We start from the raw sequence: 21759 nt of genomic DNA on the forward strand, positions 1-21759 counted from the left end.
TTAGGGAGGCTCACTGGGCAGGGGGCCAAGGTCCCTTTCGAGGGGGTACACCATGAAGATGACGTTGCCCCAGGGAGGGAGGGCGGGGTGATCTGGTCTGACCACCTCGAAGCCCATGTAGCTGAAGGCCCGCAGCAGGGCACCTGTGAAGGACAGAACTTGGTTGGAACACTGCCCTGCCTCAGATTTGGGTTCTTCTGCTGGGGAAGAAGTGGAGTGACGCGTTGGGATGCGCTTTGGGCGAGACAGACCTGGGCTCTCACCCAGCCGTCACACTTAAGTAGCTGCTGGCGTTCCGGGTTAACCCTGTGGGCTTAACACTTTTCTCCTCTGTAAAGTGGACATCGGAGCTTTCCTCGCAGAACTTAAGATTAAATATGATGTTTGCTCAGTGCTTAACACAAGGGCCGACAAACCCTGGAATAGAATCTAGTATTAAATAATGGTTGTGACCGGGTGTGGTGGCGGAGACAGGAGGATCACACAGGTTCGAAGCCAGCCGCGCTGGCGTAAGAGACCCTGTTTCAAAAATATAAAAATAGGTCTGGGAGTGTAGCCCAGAGGTAGAAGGGCTTCCAGGAACCCCAGTACCAATAAATAAATAAATAAATAAATAAATAAATAAATAAATAAATAATGGTTGTGGATCATCCTTTGTCTTATAGCCCACAGAGTTTTAACTTTTTTTTTTTTTTTGGTATAGGGATGGAACCCATGGATAGTCTACCTCCAAGTTATATTCCCAGCCCTACTATTTATTTATTTATTTATTTATTTATTTATTTATTTATGTGGTACTGGGGTTGGAACCCAGGGGCATTCTACCTCCAAGCTACACCCTCAGCCCTATTTTTTTATTCTTTTTGTTTGTGTGTGTGTGTGTGGTACTAGGGATGAAACCCAGGGGCATTCTACTTCCAAGCTACACCCCCAGCCCTATTTTTTATTCTTTATTTGGAAACAGGGTCTGAGTTGCTGAGAACCTCAATAAGTAGCTGAGGCTGGCTTTGAACCGTGCAACCCTCCTGTCTCAACTTCCCAAGTACTGAGATTATAAGCGTGCGCCACTACGCCTGGCTCTTTTTATTTGTTTATTTTTTTTGAAACAGGGTCTCACTGAATTGCGAAGGGTCTCACTAAGTAGCTGAGGCAGTCTTCGAACTGTGATACTCCTGTCTCAGCCTCCCAAATGCTGGGATTTCAAGCATGTGCCACCATGCCAGGCTTAGTATTTTTATTTTTTGAAACGGTCTCAGTGAGTTGCAAAGGGCCTCACTAAGCCCTATTTTATTTTATTTATTTTATTTTATTTTATTTATTTTGCGGTACTGGGGATGGAACCCAGGGGCGTTCTACCTATTTTTGATTCTTTATTTTGAAACAGTCTCACTGAGTTGCAAAGGGCCTCACTAAGCAGCTGAGCATCCTCCTGTCTCAGCCTCCCAATGTTGGATTACAAGCACCTGCGCCACCATACCTGGCTTGAGTTTGAACTCTCTGAGGGAAGAGGTTCGAGTTTCTATAACACGCTCGGGCCTCTGGCTCAGCACGGGCCTGGCCTGCACTCAGCCCCCCCACACTGGCGGTACTTGATAGGTTTGGGAGACTGCTGGGCTGAGCATGCCCCTTGAATGGATTCTGTGATATTTCTCGGATGCTTCTCAAGTCTGGGCTCTGATGCCACCCACAGGGGCTTCTGGGAGTCCAGTTGAAACCTAACTGAATGGTTAATGGTGCCTTCATTTCCTTTCTGTTCAGAGAGAAGAAAATCCCTGAAACACCAGAGGGTGCCCTTTTTAAAGAGCAGGGGAAGAGGGGCTCTCGCAGGAGGAGGATAAGGATGGGGGAGCGGCCTCAGCACAAGGGCAGGGACGGCAGGGCCCACCTCTGTCCTTTCGGTCATTCTGGAAGTTCACAAACACAGAGTCGACATTGGTCTTTTCCTCCACGTACTCCAATGTTGCCGTCAAACTAGGAGCCAGAGATAAAAACAGTTAGTGAGGGCCGGGCGTGGCGCACGCTTGCAATCCCAGCACTCGGGAGGCTGAGACTGGAGGATCGCGGTTCGCGGACAGCCTCAGCTACTCAGTGAGGCCCCTTTCAACTCAGGAAGACCCTGTTTCAAAATAAAGAATGAAAAATAGGGCGGGGGATGTAGCTCAGAGGTCGAATGCCCCTGGGCTCCATCCCCAGACCCCAGCTCAGAATCCAGAGATACCGAGCGAGCGAGAGCAGAGGAAACTCACTGGTCAGTTTTGCTCCCCACCTGCCAGGCCAGGAAACAAAAGTTCCTCAACTACTTCTGGTAGCCTTTTCTCTAAAGCCAGAGCGTGCACACCACTGAGCTGAGGTGTACAGCAGAGGAGGGTGTATTTCCCTAGGAAGACAGGCCCATTACACAGTCAGCGTACTTCATTTTCAGCTATTCCTACATCCCATTTCTGTGGGGTTTTTTTTTTTTTGTTGTTGTTGCATTGGGGATGGAACCCAGGGGCATCCTACCTCTGAGCTACACCCCTAGCTCTAGTTTTTATTTTTATTTTTTAAAACAGGGTCTCACTGGGTTGCTGGGAGTCTCACTACTTGCTGAGGCTGACCTAGAACCTGCGATCCTCCTGTCTCAGCCTCCCAAATAATAGGATTAAAGGCGTGCACCACCATCCCTGGCTCATTTCTGTGTTCTGAATCTGCATCCAGCAACCTCCCAGGAGTTGTAATCTCCTGAACCCCAGGTCCTCACAGGGCTCATCTCCATGACACTTGAATCCCACTTACTGATTGTGACATATTGAAGGGCCGGTCCCCACTCTTCCATCCCCGCCCATCCCAGCTGAGTCACCTCTCCCGGTTGCCTTGATCCAAGGCCTGATGGGGGATATCCAGGAAGAGCCTGTGGTCCCAGAGAAGGCCGTGCCAGTGGGCAGAGGTGCGCGGTGTGAGGCGGAAGTGGAAGTCTAGCTGCACTGGGTCCTGCTGGAGGAGGGGGTCCGGAGTCAGCACCGTCAGGTTCCCAGCCTGGAAAAAGACCAGAAGTGAGCCGACGCCTCCTGCTTCTGCGCCATCTAGTCCTCACGCTGGATCTCAGGCAGATTGAGAGAGAGTGTGGAGGAGAGAGAGGGGCCTGGGAGAGCTGGAATCAACATCTTAAAGATACAACAACACCCGTCATCCTAACTAAAAGCCTCCTGGTTGCTAAGTTCTACTCTTTTTTTTTTTTTTTTTTTTTGTGGTGCTGGGGATGGAACCCAGGGGCATTCTATCTCCAAGCGACAGCCCTATTTTTTATTCTTTATTTTGAAACAGGCTCTCACTAAGTTCCTAAGGGCCTCACTTAAGTGGCTGAGGCTGGCTTCGAACCTGCGCAATCCTGTCTCAGCCTCCCAAGTGCTGCAATTACAAGCGTGCGCCACCACGCCCAGCTGCTGAATTCTACTTGATATCACACATGGACTCTGGAGCTGAGGCAGTCTTCCTGCCTTCTGACCTCACCAGGCCGCTCACCTAGCTACCACTTCAGAAACTTACTAATGTTTTACATCAGAGAGGGGTGTGTGTTACTGAGGATGGAACCCAGGGGCATTCCACCTCTGAGCCAAACTCCCAACCGGCTTCGGGTTTTGTTGGTTTTTTGTGTCTTGAGATACTGGGCATGGAACCCAGGAGCATTCTGCCTCCGAGCTACATCCCCAGCCCTATTTTTTATTATTAATTAATTTATTTTTAAAACGGGGTCTCACTGAGTCGCAAAGGGCCTCACAAAGTAGCTGAAGGCTGGCCTCAAACCTAGATCCTCCTGTCTCAGCCTCCAGAATGCTGGGATTACAAGCGTGCGCCACCACACCCGGTTTTTGTTCTGTTATGAGATGGGTCTCACTACGTGTCAGGCTGGCTTCCAACTCCTGGGCTCAAATATCCTCCCACCCATTTCTGGCTGCCTTATTTTTACTAATCTTTATTGTCCTTTTCCTTTCTTACTCCATAATCCCTCCTTTTTTCACTATATATTTATTTTTCTCTAAATTTCCCCTTTGTTTAAAATGCAGAAGTACTGCTGGGCATGATCGCGCACACTTGTAATCCGAGTACTTGCGAGGCTGAGACAAGAGGATCGCAGGTTCATTTCCAGTCCCAGCAACATGAGGCCCTCTGCAACCAAGTGAGACCCTGTTTCAAAATAAAGAATAAAGCCAGGCATGGTGGTGCACACTTGTAATCCCCATACTTGGGAGGCTGAGACGGGAGGATCGCACAGGTTCGAAGCCAGCCTCAGCTACTTAGCGAGGCTCTCAGCAACTTAGTGAGACCCTGTTTCAAAATAACAAGAACAAGCCGGGGCGTGGTGGCGCATGCTTGTAATCCCCGCACGGAAGGCGGAGACAGGAGGATTGCGCAGGTTCGAAGCCAATCTCAGCTGGTTTAAGAGACCCTGTTTCCAAATAAAAATATAAAATAGGTCTGGGAGTGTAGCCTGGAGGTAGAAGGGCTTCCAGGAACCCTAGTACCACCAAAACAAAAACAAAAACAAACAAAAAAATAAAAAGAAAAAAAGGACTGAGGGTGTAGCTCAGAGGCAGAACACCCTTGGGTTCAAACCCCAGCACCACAAAAAATAATAATGCATCCTATACAGCAAGTATTATGCCCATGTATTGAATCTCTCTGTGATGTATAATTACAATCCACCAACAAAAGTATAAAAAGTAAAAATCAAAAATACAGTGCAGAGGTCACCACTGCACCACGAATGTGTGACTACAGTGACCCAAGGGTCCGGGAGTTCTGGGTTCAAGACCCAGCTCAGCATCCCAACAGCCGCCGGCCGCAGAGGTCTGGGAGGTTGGCTGTACTCATGTACAAGCTCCCTCTTTCCCGCGCCACTCTCACTCCGAGCTGTGCGACCTTCCCTTAAGATCTCTGGCCCAGAGTCCTCATCTACAAAGCGAGCAGCTGTCACACGCGTGGGCTCTGAGGTCCCACCTTCCTTCTGTTTACGATTCACCTTCCCTCTAGCTACTCTCTCTGCCTCTGCCGGAGTCCTCACAGCAAGGGAGGACTCCCGGCCCTCCCACCAGCGCGCAGACCGCCTACCGAGTACAGTTGTTGAAGCTGGCCGTGGTCTTTTCCCTCCTCGGTGCTCCTGCCCAGGGACTCAGGAGCACTGGAGGCAGCAGCGGGGCCGCAGTGTCAAATCCTCCTGTTCCTTATAGGTGATGCTGCAGGGGAAAGACACAGGTTAGTTCACCCGGGAACCTGAGATGGAGAGGTTCTTTACTTTCGGGGACCCAGGACCAGGCTCTGCGTGTTTTCCCAGACCAGCCAGATGGAAACTCCCAGAAGCTTCATGCCGGCTTTCTACCCTCGTCTGCTCTTGCCTGCCACTTAAGAAGTGCTTTCGTTTCCCCTTAGAGTTTGGATAAACCACCAGAAGGACGGAAACAGGTACCTCTTATAGCAGCAAGGCAGCATCTTCTCCCGGAGGGTGATCCGGTATTTGTAGCAGTAAAGATAGTAGGCGTATGGTGACCAGATCGGGTAGAGGTAGTTCCGTGTTTTTCCCCTCTTGATATAAGAAAGGGAGTAGAGAGAGGGGCGAGACCTGTTACAAGGCAGTTTCTCCGTTCAGTGCCTCCCTGCGGCAAAGTAAGGCTGGGGACGCGCGGGCTGGCTTTCAAGCGGCCCAGGGCATTGTGACCCGGTGGGCACTATGACATAGACCAGGGGTCAGCCCTCTGTCACCTCAAGACTCCCTCTGCAAGCCGGGCATGGTGGCGCATGCTTGTATTCCCTGCGCTTGGGAGGCTGAGACAGGAGGATTGCACAGGTTCGAAGCCAGCCTCAGCCACTTAGTGAGGCTTTCAGCAATTTAGTGAGACCCTGTTTCCAAATAAAATATAAAATAGGTCTGGGAGTATGGCCTGGAGGTAGAAAGCCTCTGGGTTCCAGTACTACCAAAAAAAAAAAAAAAGAAGACTCCCTCTGCTGCTCCCTGACCCACCCTAGCCCCTCGAGCAGGGCTCACGGTCAACTATATGCACTTCCCAGCTGTAGCTTCTGTTAAAATGCTTTAAAGCCGGGCGTGGTGGTGCACGCTTGTAATCCCAGCATTCGGGAGGCTGAGACAGGAGGATCGAGGTTGCGGACAGCCTCAGCTACTTAGTGAGGCCCTCTGCAACTTAGTAAGACTCTGTTTCAAAATTAAGAATAAAAAATAGGTCAGGGGGTGTAGCTCGGAGGTCGAATGCCCCTGGGTTCCATCCACAGACCCGCAAAAAAATAAAAAATTTAAAAAATAAAATACTTTAAAACTTCTCTAATTTTTTTAAAATATTGGCTACCAAAAAAAAAAAAAAAAAAGGAAAAAAGGTATCCAAGCATAGTGGTGCACGCTTGTAATCCCAATACTTGGGAGGCTGAGACAGGAGGATCGCAGGTTCACGGCCAGCCTCAGCTACTTATGCCCTCCACAACTTAGTGAGCCCGTTTTTTTTTTGTTGTTGTTGTTGTTGTTGTTTTTGTTTTGTTTTGTTGTTGTTTTTGCAGGACTGGGGATGGAACCCAGGGGCATTCTACCTCTGAACTACACCCCCAGCCCTATTTTAATTCTTTTTTATTTAAACAGGGTCTCACTGAGTTACAAAGGGCCTCAATAAGTGGCTGAAGCTGTTCTCAAACTGCGATCCTCCTGTCTCAGCCTCCTGAGTGCTGAGATTACGAGCATGTGCCACCACTCCCGGATAGCCCACTTTAAAATAAAGAATAAAAAATAGGGCTGGGGGTAGTGTAGTTTGGAGGTAGAATACCCTGGATTTAATCCCCAGTACTTAAAAAAAAAAAAGTAAAAAAGAAAGAAAAAGGGAAAGAAAGAAAGAAAGAAAGAAAGAAAGAAAGAAAGAAAGAAAGAAAGAAAAACTGGTGCTAAAAATTAACATTACAAGCTGGTGCACGCTTGTAATACCAACACTTGTAGCTTGGAGGTACAAGTTGGGTTCCATCCCCAGTACCAAAAAGAAAAAAAATTAACATTGCAAGCAAAATTTGGCTTTGGGGTCACCAGTTTCAGACCTGTGCATATTCATTTACCCGTCCATCCAACAGGTATCTATTGTCCTACTACATTTAAGTATTTAGGACACAGTAAGTATTTAAGTTTTTTTTTTTTTTTTTTTTGGTACTGGGGTTCCTGGAAGCCCTTCTACTTCTGGGCTACACTCCCAGACCTATTTTTTTACAGTTTTATTTGGAAACAGGGTCTCTTAAGCCAGCACGCATGGCTGGCTTCGAACCTGCGCGATCCTCCTGTCTCTGCCTCCCATGCGTGGTACTGGAGATGGAATCCAGAGGCATTCTATCTCTGAGCTACACGTGGGGATTGCGTGGGGATTACAAGCGTGCGCCACCACGCTCGGCTAATTAAGTATTTAATTACATATCAGTAAGCAAAATGAGGTCCTCACCCTATGAAACTACGGCTTTTTTTTATGGTACCAGGGATTGGACCAAGGATGTTCTACCTTTGAGCTACACCCCCGGCCCTTTTTAAATTTTTTATTATTTTTATTTATTTATTATTATTATTATTATTTTTTTTTTTGGTGGTACTGGGGTTCCTGGAAGCCCTTCTACCTCGGGGCTACACTCCCAGACCTATTTTTACATTTTCATTTTGGAAACAGGGTCTTCTAAGCCAGCGCGCGGCTGGCTTCGAACCTGCGTGCGGCTGGCTTCGAACCTGCGCGATCCTCCTGTCTCCGCCTCCCAAGCAAGGGGATTACAAGCATGCGCCACCACGCCCGGCTTTTTATTTTATTTTGAAACGGGGTCTTGCTAGGCTCCTGAGAATCCCCCTAAGTTTCTGAGGGTGGTCTCGAACCTGTGATCCTCCTGTCTCAGCCTCCCAATGATGGGAATTACAGGAATGTGCCACCATGCCTGTCTTGAAACTTCTTAAAGTCAAGGACCAAACCAAGAAAATAAATAAGGCTAAAAGACAACTGCCACGGGGGTGGGGAGAGACAGAGGATCAAAACTGAAAAAAGTTGGGCGTAGTGGCGCACACTTGTAATCCCAGTAATTGGGAGGCTGACCCAGGAGGATCACAGTTTCAGGACAGCCTCAGTTATTTAGTGAGGACTTCCACAATTCAGTGAGACTCTGTTTCAAAATAAAGAACATAAAATCGGGCTGGGGGTGTAGCTCAGAGATAGAATGCCTCTGGATTCCATCTCCAGTACCACACAAACACACACACACATACACACGTGTGGAAAATCTGGTATGGTAGTGCACACCTGTAATTGGGAGGCTGAGACAGGAGGATCACAGGTTGGAGGATAGCCTCAGCAAATAGTGAGACTCTCATCAAACTAGTGAGACTGTTTCAAAATAAAATAAAAATAGGGCTGAGGGTGTAGCTTAGAAATAGAATGCTCCTGGGTTCAATCCCCAGTAACACACACACACACACACACACACACACACACACACACACACACAGTGTGAAAAGGGTGGACCAGGGTTGCGATAGCAAATAGCGTGACCCAAGTGTGCCTCGATGAAAAGGACATTTAATCAAAGATTTAAGGAGTTAAGGTTATTTTTATTTTTTATTTTTTTTTTGGTGGTACTGGGGTTCCTGGAAACCCTTCTACCTTCGGGCTACACTTCCAGACCTATTTTATATTTTTATTTGGAAACAGGGTCTCTTAAACCAGAGAGGCCGGCTTTGAACCCGCGCGATCCTCCTGTCTCCGCCTCCCCAGCGCGGGGATTACAAGCCTGTGCCACCACGCCCGGCTAGGAGTTAAGGTTATTAACCAAACCAGTGTCTGGGGAGAAGAGCATCCCATTCAAGCAACAGCCAGTGCAAAAGCTCTATGTAAGAAAGGTGCTTGGAGTTTTCAAGAAACAGCCAGGTGGCACTGTGGGTGGCAGTGTAAGCTACGGGGAAGAGTGTGGTGGGGTCAGATTAGGCAGCACCTTTGCAGACCACTGTGAGGCTCTCCTCCCTCTGAGTAGGGAGTAAGTCATTACAGTACTTGAGAGGCTGAGACAGGAGGATCTCGGTTCGCAGCCAGCCTCAGCTGCTTAGTGAAGCGCTCTGCAACTTAGTGAGACCCTGTTTCAAAATAAAACATAAAAATTAGGGCTGTAGTTTGGAGGTAGAATGCCCCTGGGTTCAATCTCCAGTACCACAATAAAATAAAATCCTGAGCCAGGCATGGTGGCATACGCTCATATTCTGGTACTTGGGAGGCTGAGACAGGAGGATTGCATGTTTGAGGACAGCCTCAGCAATTTTGCAAGACCCTCAACTACTTAGTGAGACCTTGTTTCAAAATAAAAGTAAAAAGTGCTGGGGGTATACCTCAGAGGCAGAATGCCCTGGGTTTAATCCCACTATCCCCCCCCAAAAAAAAAGCCGTTCTACTATAGTATAATTAGCTGTGGGGATCAGTTGGTGGACTATTGCAGTAACCCAGAAGGGTGGTGTCTTATCCCTGGCTGCAGCAGGGGAGGTCATGGCAACTGTTGGATTCTGGAAATAGTTTAAAAGTAGAAGCCTGAACAGAATTTCCCAACAGACTAAAGGAGTTGAGTCCAAAAACTGAGAATGGAGTTTCCATCAAGCAAAATGGGAGAGGTGCAGGCGAGGCAGTTTGGGGGGAGGTCAGCAGACATCAGCTTGGCTGGGGATGTGTTCACTTTGTGATTTAGAAGGGAAAGACCATGGAGAAGCAGCTGGATATCCCTATGTGGAGTTGGTGAGAAGACTGGGATGGAGACAAAAATGTGGAAGTCACTGGCATATAAATAGCATTGTAAAGCATAACACTAAGTTGATAAAGAGAGTATACACTGTGTTACGGTGTGAGATGATACGGTTTTGGGGAAACTGTCCCCGGGGGGCCCCTGTTAGGGTCCTGGACACAATTTCCCACAAACCCCCAAAAAGGAAAAACCGCGGGTTCTTATCCTGAGCTAAGGGTAAATACACATTAGCCCAGACTCTTGCTGAAGATTTAAAGAAGTTTATTTAATAAGATAGAAATACAGAAGACAGTTAAAAGTTAAAGCCCCATGCCATTCAGATATGGCACGGGGGGGGGGGGGAGTAATTCAAACGAATTCACCAAAGATACATGTGGACCTGGCTTTTTTATACCCATGACCTCCAGCTTGTTCACGTAATTCTGACTAGTCCCCTAATTTCCCTGCTAAGGTGGAGCCCGGGTGTTCTTTCCACCTAGGTCTCTTTTCACGAAGGTCATGATCAAAGGTCAGGTCGACCCCTCCTCCTATCCTGGCTAGATTATTTAATCATGTAGATCTGTCTTTAGACAGAGAAAGTCCTAGTTCCCCTCTCCTATCGACTCGCTAATTACTTTTAGCTAAGTCGATCTAAGTTTCAATAGCTGTTTGCTTCCTGACTGAAGCCAAGCCTTTCTCTCTCCAGGTCTGCCATTCTGACACAATTATTTCTGAAATATATCTATTAATAATCAGAGCTTTCTCGAATCTTCCTAAGGCATTCCCAATACTGGCACACACTGAGCTCGGCATGGTGGCACACACCTGTAATCTCGGTGCTTGGGAGGCTGAGACAGGTGGATCGCAAATTCAAGGCCTACCTCAGCTATTTAGTGAGGCCCTCTGCAACTTAGGGAGAACCTGCTTCAAAATAAAAAATAGGGCTGGGGGTGCAGCTTGAAGGTAGAATGTCCCCGGGTTCACCCCCACAACCACACACACACACAAAAAAAAATGGTGCTGCTGGTAACTCCAGTGCACCAGCAGAGCCTGGGAAAGCCGGAAGCCAGGGAAGCCAGCGTCTCAGGCGCGCCGCGGACAGCCTGGGGAGGCCTCCCTGCTGCGGGCGCAGAGGTCCTTCCTCGCGGCTCAGGCGCGCCGCGGACAGCCCAGAGGGGCCTTCCTGCGGCGGCGCCGGGGTCCTACCTCGCGGCTCAGGCGCGCCGCGGACAGCCCGGCGGGGCTTCCCTGCCCTGAGCGCGGGGGTCCTTCCTCCCGGCTCAGGCGCGCCGCGGGCAGCCCGGTGGGCGCCGGGGTCCTTCCGTGCGGCTCTGCGCGCCCGCAGTCATGGCGGCCGCCGCCGGGGCCGTACTGCGGGCGGCAGCCGTGCGGGCAGCGCGCGGGGGCGGCGTGCGGGAGCTGCTCGGGCCGCGGCCTGCAGCGGGCCCCGCCGCCGCGGAGCGCGCCCTGAGCCTGTCCCACGCCCGGGGCACGGTCATCGTGGAGCGCTGGTGGAAGGTGCCGCTGGCCGGCGAGGGCCGGAAGCCGCGCCTGCTCCGGCGACACCGCGTGTACCGGCTGGTGGAGGACACGAAGCACAGCCCCAAGGCCAACCTGGAGCTCATCCTCACGCAGTCGGTGGACGGTAAGGCCACCGCGCCGCGCCCCCGCCCGCCCTCGGCCCTGCAGGCACTGCGGAGGCTGGAGCCCACGTCTTCCCTTCTCGTTGGTAGAGCTTGGAGTCCGGGGCGACCTGGTCTCGGTGAAGAAATCCGTGGGTCGTAACCGACTCCTTCCTCAGGGACTGGCCGTGTATGCATCCCCGGAAAACAGGAAGCTTTTTGAAGAGGAGAAGTTGGTGAGTTCAAAGGAGAACCCAGAGGGTCTTTTTTTTGGGGGGGGGCGTGTCTGGGGATGGAACCCAGGAGCATTTGACCTCCGAGCTACACTCCCTGCCCTGTTTTTTTACTCTCTTATTTTTGGACCAGGGTCTCCCTAAGGTGCAGAGGGCCTCACTAAGTAGCTGAGGCTGTCCGCGAACCGTGATCCTCCCGTCTCAGCCCCCCGAATGCTGGGATTACAAGTGTGCGCCACCAGGCCCGGCTCAGAGGGTCTTGAGGAATGGAATGTTAAGGTTTCCTCTAGCAGCTTCTTTCCCCTTTGACACTTGATTTGGAAACGAAGTAGGGGCCAGGCATGGTGGTCCGCACCTGTAATCCCGGTACTTGGGAGACTGAGACAGCAGAATTGCTGGTTCAAAGGCAGCCTCGCCCACACTCAGCAACCTAGCAAGTAGCAAGACCCCGTTTCCAAATAAATAAAGGGCTGAGGGTGTACCTCGGAGGTAGAAGGCTCTTCGGTTCCATCCCTAGTGTCACCACACACAAAAAAAAAAAAAGAAAGAAAAAAGAAATGAAGTACAGACAAGAATAGGAATCCAGAAGCCTAGCCGGGCGTGGTGATGCACACTTATAATCTCAGCCTGAGACTGGAGGGTCACAGTTCACGGACAGCCTCAGCAATTTAGGCCCTCCAGAACTCAGTAAGACCCTGATTCAAAATAAAGAATTAAAAGTAGGGCTGGGGGTGTGGTTGGGAAGTAGGAGGCCCCTGAGTTCTATCCTCAGTACTGCGCAAAAAAAAAAAAAAGTCTAGAAGCCTAGTCTCCACCGAACATAGTAAAAGCTTGATATTACTTAACATGGGCTCATTTTTCTCTACTTATTTTCATCTTTAACTTTTCTAGCTGAGACAACAAGGAAAATTGGAGAAGATTCAGACCAAGGCAGGCGAGGCGGTGAGTAGAAAACACACAAAGTCCTTATTGGTCACTTACAGGAGTCACCAATTTCTAAGAATCTCCTTGATTTCCTTGAAGTCTCATTGTCCACACAAGGGTGGGGGAAAGTATTATGGCTGCCCCACACAACTCGTATGAAAATCTCTTAAGAAACTTGTTGGATAAAATGCCCTTACTTATTCAGGAAGTCCCCAGTTTGTACATCAGAGGACCTGTGGAAAAGTGTTCAGTCTTCACACTAGAGGGATTTTTTTTTCTTTTCTTTTTTCTTCTTTTTTTTTCTTTTATTTTGGTAGAGCCAGGCATGGTGGCACACGCTTATAATCCCAGTACTTCAGAGTCTGAGACAAGAGGATCACAGGTTCGAAGTCAGCCTCAGCAGCTTAGTGAGGCTCTCAGTAACTTAGTGAGACCTTGTTTCCAAATACAATATAAAATAGGTCTCGGGGTATACCCCAGAGGTAGAAGGCACCCTGGGTTTCATCCCCAGTACCACCCCCAAAAAAATTCTTTGGGTGGTGCTGGAGATTGAACCCAGGAAAATTCTACTTCTGAGCTACACCCCTAGCCCTATTTTATCTTATTTATTTATTTATTGCAGTACTAGGGATTGAACCCAGGGGCATTCTACCTCCGAGCCACACACCCCCCAGCCTTATTTTTAATTCTGTGTGTGTGTTTTTTTGTTTTGTTTTATTTTTTGTTTGTTTGTTTGGTTTTGGTTTTGTTTTGTTTTTTGGTGGTACTGGGATGCAACCCTTCTATCTCCAGGCTACACTCCCAGACCCATTTTATATTTTTATTTGGAAACAGAGTCTCTTAAGCCAGCAAGGCTGGCTTCAAGCCTGCACAATCCTTCTGTCTCCGCCTCCCAAGCACAGGGATTACAAGCACGTGCCACCATGCCCGGCTTTTATTCTTTATTTTGTAACAGGGTCTCACTGACTTGTGGAGGGCCTAAGTAGCTGAGGCTGGCCACGAACTTGTGATCCTCCTGTCTCAGCCTCCCAAGTACTGGGATTATAAGCATGCACCACCATGCCCAGCACACTTAAAGGAAATTTACAGATAAGTTTGGAAAAACATAGACACATGAGATGATAATCAGTGAACTGGCAGTAAATGGTAAGCTCCGTTGACCAGGCTGGTTTTTCAGGTGATTGGAAGAGCTTTGTTTTGAAATGGGGTTTAATTAGGCCATTAGAGGCTGGTACAGTTTGAATAGGCCAGGAAGATGGGAAAAGAGATTTGGTTTGGTTTTATACTGGGGATCAAACCCAGAGTCATTCTGCCTCCAAGCTATACCCTGGACTTTTTTACTTTTTGTTTTTATTTTTTATTTTTTTGAAGATTTAAAGAAGTTTATTAGAAAGATAGAAATACAGAGGATAGGTACAGCTCCATACCAGACTGGCATGGAGGGGTGACTCGAATGAATACACCCTACTTTTTGTTTTTATTTTTTTATTTTTATTTTTATTTTTTGGTGGTGGTACTGGGGTTCCTGGAAGCCCTTCTACCTCTGGGCTACACTCCCAGACCTATTTTTACATTTTTATTTGGAAACAGGGTCTCCTAAGCCAGCGTGCGCGGCTGGCTTCGAACTTGCGTAATCCTCCTGTCTCTGCCTCCCAAGCGCGGGGATTACCAGCGTGCACCACCACGCCCGGCTACTTTTTGTTTTTAAATGGGGCAGAGAGAGAGGGGGGGGGGGGAGAGAGGGGGAGGGGGGAGAGGGGGAGAGGGGGAGAGGGGGAGGGAGAAAGAGAGAAAGAGAGAGAGTTTTACTAAGGATTGAACCCAGAGGAATTCTACCTCTGAGCTATACTCCCCAGCTCCCCTCCATTCATTCATTCATTATTTATTTATTTTGGAAACGGGGTCTTAAATTGTAGAGGGCCTCACGGCTCACAAAGTTGCTGAGGCTGGCTGCAAACCTGTAATACTCCTGACTCAGCCTCCTAGGTATGGATTTACAAGTGTATGCACCATGCCCAGCTTGGAAACATGTTCTTTTGCCATATTAGGGATGGAATCCAGGGGCATTCTACTTCCAAGCTATATCCCTTGCCCTATTTTTTATTCTTTATTTTGAAGCAAGGTCTCACTGAGTTGCAAAGGGCCTCACTAAGTAGCTGAGGCTGTCCGTGAACCGTGATCCCCGTCTCAGCCTCCCAAATGCTGGGATTACAAGCATGCGCCACCATGCCCGGCTGGGAAACATGTTCTTAAGGGAGAAAAAGTATAAATAACAATTTAAGTTGTGTTGGTTGGTTGTTTTAGGTTTTATTTGGTACTAGGCATCACCTAGGGATGTTCTACCCCTAAGTTATACCCCCAGCTCTACTTTATTATTTTTTTTTATTTTGAAACAGGGTCTTACTAAGTTGTAGGGAACCTCACTGAATTACTGATGCTAGCCTAGAATCTGTGGTCCTCCTGTCTCAGCCTCCCAAGTACTGGATTACAGGCATGCACCAGCATGTTCAGCATAAGATGTATTTTGTTGTTTGGGGGGGGGTGTTTTGTGGTTTTTTTTCCAATTTTGTTGTCATTGGTTTGATTTACTTTGGTTTGTGGTAATGGAGATTGAATCCAGGGACATTCTTCCTCCAAGCTTTGCCCCCGACCAATTTTATTGTTTTATTCGGAAACAGAGTCTCACTAAATTGCTGAGAGCCTCTCAAAGTTGCTGAGGCTGGTTTCGAACCTGTGAACCTCTGTTTCAGCCTCCTAAGTACTGGGATTACAGGCATGCACCACACCTGGCTATAAGATGTGTTTTAGCATAGAAAGTAGACCAGTCTAGTTAAAGCAGAGGATTTAGGCAATACTAGGAATCATATGGCTGGAAAGGAGATTGAGACAAGGTAAACAAAACATCTTGAGTCTTCAGATGAATTTGTACCTCATTCTGTAAAAAGGGAAGAACTTTTAGTGGGGGGCATCAAAGAGTCAGAAGTATTGGATCAAAACAGTCAGTGCGCACAGGCAGGTACACCACCGCCTCAGCAATTACTGAGGCCTTGTTTAAAGATAGCAGTAAAAACAGGCAGCCGGGCGTGGTGGCGCACGCACTTGGGAGGCGGAGACAGGAGGATCGCGAGGCTGGCTTAAGAGACCCTGTTTCCAAATAAAAAATATAAAATAGGTCTGGGAATGTAGCCGGAGGTAGAAGGGCTTCCAGGAACCCCAGTACCACCAAAAAAAAAAAAAAAAAAAAAAAAAGAAAAGAAAAGAAATAAAAACAGGGCTTGGGGATAGCTCAGAGGCAGTAGACTCCTGGGTTCAATCTCCAGTACCACAAGGAAAAAGTCAGCGAAAGACATCCTGAGATGATTTTGCCTTTAACGTGGTATGCTTCTCATCGCTAAGAAACAGCAAGTTATAGGTGACGCCCTCCTACAAACTTGTTTTCTTACCTGTCTTGGCTGTGAGGCAGATATTGTTCCTTTTTTGTGGTACTGGGTGTGGAACCCAGAGGCTTTCTACCTCCGGGCTATACTCCCAGCCCTATTTTTATACCTTATTTGGAGACAGAGTCTCACTAAGTTGCTTAAGCTGGCTTTGAACCTGTGCAATCCTCCTGTCTCAGCCTCCAAAGCACTGGGATTACAAGCGCGCGCCACCACACCTGGCTGTACCTTTTTCCTGAACTCTAGACCCCATGACTCTTAACATGTTTCCTCCCTTTTGACTCATAACTCATAATCCAGTATCTTTATAATTCTTTGCAGACAGTGAAATTTCTGAGAACCTGTCACTTGGAGGTGGGCATGAAGAACAATGTCAAATGGGAGCTGAATCCGGAAATCGTGGCCCGCCACTTCTTCAAGAACGTGAGTCTTCCCAAGCACCTCGTCCTCTGGAGGGTGGGAGGATTCTAGGAAGGAGGCCCAGGATTGAGCCCTCTGTCAGGGCAGGGAATGACCGTCTAGTGGGAGTAGAGGAGGAGTTCTTGGGTGATCTGCAAGGGTGTGCGAGGGAAATGGCTTGGGGCTCAGAACTGTCACAATTGAAAGACCTACAGGAGAGTGATGTTTTCCATTTGTTTTTCTCATTGTGGAGAGCCAGGGGTGATGTGACCCCCTGGAGAATTGTCACTTTTGGACATGAAGTGATTCTGATTTCAAACCTCATTTGTCTCTCTCTCTTTTTTTTATACGCTGGGGATTGAGCCAAGCTACCCCCCTCCTCTGACCAGATTTTATTTCATAATTGGAAACGGGGTCTCACTCAGTTGTTGAGAGCCTCGCTAAGTAGCTAAGGCTGGCTTTGAACCTGTGATCCTCCTGTCTCAGCCTCCCAAGTACTGGGATTACAAGCGTGCGCCACCATGCCCGACTTCATTTCTCTTTGTAAATCCACCTCCCTTTCTGAGGAATTAGGACTGAGTTTCCCTGCTACCATCTGTGGAGGTCTGTGGCTTCCTTCCCGTGGGGTGAGCCAGAGTAACCTCCTAGTTTTAGTCATCCCTTACAGGAAGTTCTAGAAGCCTCTCTCGGAGGTTCCCGCGGTGGCAGCCTTGAGTTCATTCCTGACTCTTTGCAGCTTGGTGTCGTGGTCGCCCCTCATGCACTGAAATTACCAGAGGAGCCCATCACACGCTGGGGCGAGTACTGGTGCGAGGTGACAGTGAGTATCACGTCTCCTTTTTCCTTTTTCTGACTGGGAGAAAAAAAATCAGATGACAAGCTGGGATTGAGTCATGTTGGTATCGCCTGCCTGATCCCTAAGGATTCTTGTTGTCTTGTGTTCAGGTAAATGGGCTCGACACTGTGAGAGTTCCTATGTCTGTGGTGAAATTTCTGAAGCCCAAGACCAAAAGATACAAGCACTGGTTAGCCCAGCAAGCTGCCAAGGGCCTGACCCCCGCCAGCTCCCAGAGGCTCTAGCCTGCCGTCCCTCTGAGACCACAGAGCAGAGCTGGCCAGCACCCGGCCTGCACTCCCAGCTCCGGCCACACACGGGCCTCTGACAACGTGGAGACATCAGCCAACCCGATGCACAAAGCCTGACCCCGTGTTTGCGCCTCCGTCTTTGGCAGTCGCCACACCCAGCTTTGTTGCCGCAGGCCCTGCTCAGGAAGTTCCCGCCGCCGACATTGTGAGCTGGGCACCAGCGGGCGCTCTGGCCCCCACTGGGACTCACCGGAACAAATGCAAGAGCCAGTCTCATCTCTAGTACTTGACTTGTTTCCGTCGGCAAAACTGAAGACTTGTATATTAAGCAGAAATAAAGAGATGTGTCTTGCCAGGTGTGATGGCACACGCCTGGGAGGCCAGCCTAGGCAACTTGATGAGACCCCATCTCCAAAACAAAAATAAAAAGGTCTGGGGACATAGCTCAGGGGTAGAACGCCTCTGGGTTCAAGGCCCAGTACCACGCACATGTGCACGAAGAAATGTGGTCTTTGTAGTTGTTTCCGGGCTTACGTAGTCTGGGGATAGGAAATCCAGAGTGGGATGTCTTCTTGAGCAAAACTGACAAAGGCAGGGGTGGGGGGGATGCAAACTAGCAGAATCTGGATGAAACCTATCATACCATTAAAGACCCTGCAGACATTGAAAGGGAATCCTGTGGCTATACACAGACACTGGCACCTAGACAGAATGATCAAGTCCTTGAAAAGTAGTCACCACTAGACCAGTATGAGATTTTTTTGTTACTGGGGATTGAACTCAGGCACTCTCCCTCGAGCTACACCCCCAGATCTATATATATATATATATTTTTTTTAATTTATCTGGAAAAAGGGTCTCACTAAGTTGCTGAGAGCCTCACCTAAGTAGCTGAGGCTGGCTTTGAACCTGCAATCCTCCCATCTCAGCCTCCCAAGTACTGGGATTATAAACCAGTAGCACCATACCCGGCTCTTATTCTTTATTTTGAAACAGGGTCTCACTAATTTATGAAAGGCCTCACTAAGTAGCTGAGTGTGACTGTAAACCCAGATCCTCCTGTCTCAGTCTCCCAAGTACTAGGATTGCAAGTTTGTGCCACCATGCGTGGCTCACCTATTTTATTTTTTATTTGGAAGAGGTCTTACTAGGTTGCTGAGGCTGACTTTGAACCTGTAATCTTAGCCTCCCAAGTACCTGGATTACAAGCATGTACCACTACGCCTGGCTAGATCATTTGAGTAGCTCTATTGAAGAAATATTAATTCATAATTTTATTTTTATATTTATTTTTGTGTGTACTGTGGATGGAACCAAGGAGCATTCTGCCTCTGAGGTATACCCTCAGTCAGCCCTATTTTTTATTCTTTATTTTGAAACAGGGTCTCACTGAGTTGCAAAGGGCCTAAGTATCTGAAGCTGGCTTAGAACCCAGATCCTCCTGTCTCAGCCTCCCAAATGCTGGGATTACAAGCATGCACCAACATGCCTGGCTCCCTTTTTTTGTTTTGAAACCGGGTCTTGCTACGTTGCTTAGGTTGGCCACGAACCTGTGATCCTCCTGTCTAAGCCTCCCAAGTACTGGGATTACAAAAGTGCACCACCACGCCCGGCTCATCGTTTTAAACTCCCCAATCCCGGAGAAAGGAAATCCCCAGGTCCGTCTGATTTTGTTTTTGGTTTTTGTCTTTTGTTTGGGGACTGGAGGTGGACACCAAGGACATTCTACCTCCAAGCTACACCCCCAGCCCTATTTTGTTTTTATTTGGAACAGGATCTTGCTAAATTGCTGAGGCTGACTTTGAACCTGCGAGCCTCCAGCTCAGCCCACAGGTATTGCAATGACAGGAGTGCGCCCCCACACCCACTCCCACCACCTCTCTGGGCGTCCTGTCACCCCTGCTCTCAGTGAGCCTGGCCCCCCCACGTGGCCATCCCTGAGCCTGCGCCCGGCTTACCCATGCCCGCACTGTCTCTCTCGACGGTAAGGGCAGAGTCCTTTAGGCTCTCTGGAGGAACATAATCACTTGGTTGAGACTGGAGGATCATGTTTCACAGACAGCCTCAGCTATTTAGTGAGGCCTTCCGCAACTTGGTGAGACCCTGTTTCAAAATAAAGAATAAAAAAATAGGGCAGGGGGTGTAGCTCGGAGGTTGAATGCCCCTGGGTTCCATCCCTGGACCCGCAAAAAGAAAAAAAATCCTTTGTGATTTTTCTAACCTCATGTAGCACATAAAGCACATTTACTCCAGCGTGCCCATCATTGCATTTATTCTTTTATTATTTATTTGGAGTCTCCTTCCATGACAGGCCTCAGCTGTCCTTTCGTTTCTACTTCCTTTAATGTGGGCCACCGCCTCCAAGCTTCCCAGAGCCATCCTATATAGGATGTTGGTGACATCATGCGGGGTCCTTATCTGAGCATTAAGTCTGTACCAGAGAAACCACTCCCATGTCCTGTGCTACGTATCAGTGTTATGTCCCACCTGCCTGATTCAGCACACTCAGAATCCAGCCTGCACCTGTAGGCTGGGTCCTCCAGGATACCCCAGGCACCGTTCCTGTCTCCTAGAGACCTTTCAGCTACTTTCTGATGGGCATAGCCCAGTTTCTGGCTTGGAGGTCCGAAGAGGAGGTGGGGCAGTCTTGAAGGAGTATATGTTGTCAGGCAGGGCAGAGGCCTCTGCCTACTTCAAGTGAAAAAGTAGCTATAGTCCTTAAGAGTTCTAGAAGTGAGCAATCTGGCAGGCTCAAAGGATGAAGGAGAATTTAAGAATTCAAAATTCAAAGTATCACCGGGCGTGGTGGCGCACACTTGTAATCTCCGCGTTGGGGAGGCTGAGACCGGAGGATCGTAGTTCACGAACAGCCTCAGCTACTTAGTGAGGCCCTGTTTTGAAATCAAGAATAAAAAATAGGGCAGGGAGTGTAGCTTGGAGGTAGAATGCCCTGGGTTCTACCCCTAGACTCGCAAAAAAAAAAAAAAAAAGATTAAAAGTATCAGCCAGGTACGGTAGCCCACACCTGTAGCCCCAGTATTGGGAGTTTGAGACAGGAGGATCACAGGTTCTAGGCCATTCTCAGCAACCTGGCAAGACCCTGTTTCAAAACAAAAAAAGGACCTGGGTGTGGTGGTGCACACTTGTAATCCCAGCATTTGGGAGACTGAGACAGGAGGAACACGATTTACGGACAGCCTCAGCTACTTAGGCCCACCGCAACTTAGACCCTGTTTTACAATAAAGAATAAAAAACAGCAGGGGGTGTAGCTCAGAGATAGAATGCCCCTGAGTTCCATCCCCAGGCCCACAAAAAATAAAATAAATAGGGCTGGGGGTATAGCTTGGAGATAGAATGCCCCTGGGTACCATCCCTAGTGCCAGGGGGAAAAAAAGGGTGGAGGGACTGAGCATATAGCTCAAAGGTAGAATGCTTCTGGGTTCAGTTCCTAGTACCACAAATACAAGAAAAATCCACATATATATAATAAATATTTTTTTTCCAAAGTATCAACCCTTGTGCCCCACTCTGTCTTCAGGGTCTCATGGACCTGCCAGAGGTCAGAATTCAAACTTCTTTGGAGCCCTTCTGTGTGTGTGTGTGTGTGTGTGTTACTGGGGATTGAACCCAGAGGCATTCTACCTCCAAATATACCCCCAGCCCAATTTTATTTATTTGGAAACAGGGTCTTGCTAAGTTGCAGAGGCTGGTTTTGAACCTGCTATTCTCCTGTCTCAGTGTGCCACCAGGCCTGGCTCTTCTACTCCTGTGATTAAGTCCTGAGCCTACTCTCAGCTGGGTCCCCTGGCTGTAGGAGATCAGGGGCTGTCAAGAGTCTTAGTGGACCGTGGCCTCCCCCTGGGCCTCATCGTCTTTCTCCGGCTTATCGATTGCTTCCCATAGCAGCCATCCAGTGCCATTGATTGTTTTTATAAAATCAGATATATTTATGGAACCTGAAAGTACCGGGACTATAGGTGTGCACCACCACGCCCGGCTCATACCACACGTCCTTGGTCATGTGTAGTGAGTAGGTCACAGCACGCTGGGCCACTAACGCACGTCCCTCCTCCACGACCCCATCCCATCAGCACAGCGTGAAGCTGCACTGAAGGCTGAGCAGGGCTGGCCGGGCCGTGGCCCACTGGCCGGCAGGTGGCCCCACCTCCGCTTAGAACCGCATTTCTGCGCCCTTGGCTGCTGGTGCCGGTGGGACTACTCGGCAAGCCCCGTGTCGGAGAGCAGAGCGAAAGCTTCACCAGGTGTAGTCTCGGGATGGACAACAGGAGAAAGACAGGTGGGACTGGGCA

General features: G+C 48.8%; 2 protein-coding genes across 2 annotated transcripts; one reads left to right on the plus strand and one right to left on the minus strand.

Moving 5' to 3' along the window:
• On the minus strand, positions 1-11096 carry OAZ3 (ornithine decarboxylase antizyme 3; the record flags this gene model as incomplete). The annotated part of the gene is given in 7 exon segments (XM_080691601.1): positions 1-143; positions 1886-1971; positions 2840-3015; positions 5089-5152; positions 5154-5213; positions 5444-5613; positions 11034-11096. Coding segments are annotated over 7 exon segments (762 nt in total).
• On the plus strand, positions 11095-17442 carry MRPL9 (mitochondrial ribosomal protein L9; the record flags this gene model as incomplete). Its single annotated transcript, XM_080691602.1, has 6 exons — positions 11095-11392; positions 11481-11605; positions 12494-12544; positions 16285-16386; positions 17099-17182; positions 17308-17442. 6 exons carry the CDS (start codon positions 11095-11097, stop codon positions 17440-17442), a joined length of 795 nt encoding a protein of 264 aa, XP_080547728.1.
• Positions 17443-21759: the final 4317 nt, after the last annotated feature.

Source organism: Muscardinus avellanarius, assembly GCF_963383645.1.
Source record: "Muscardinus avellanarius genome assembly, chromosome: 3".
Classification (NCBI taxonomy): Eukaryota; Metazoa; Chordata; class Mammalia; order Rodentia; family Gliridae; genus Muscardinus; species Muscardinus avellanarius.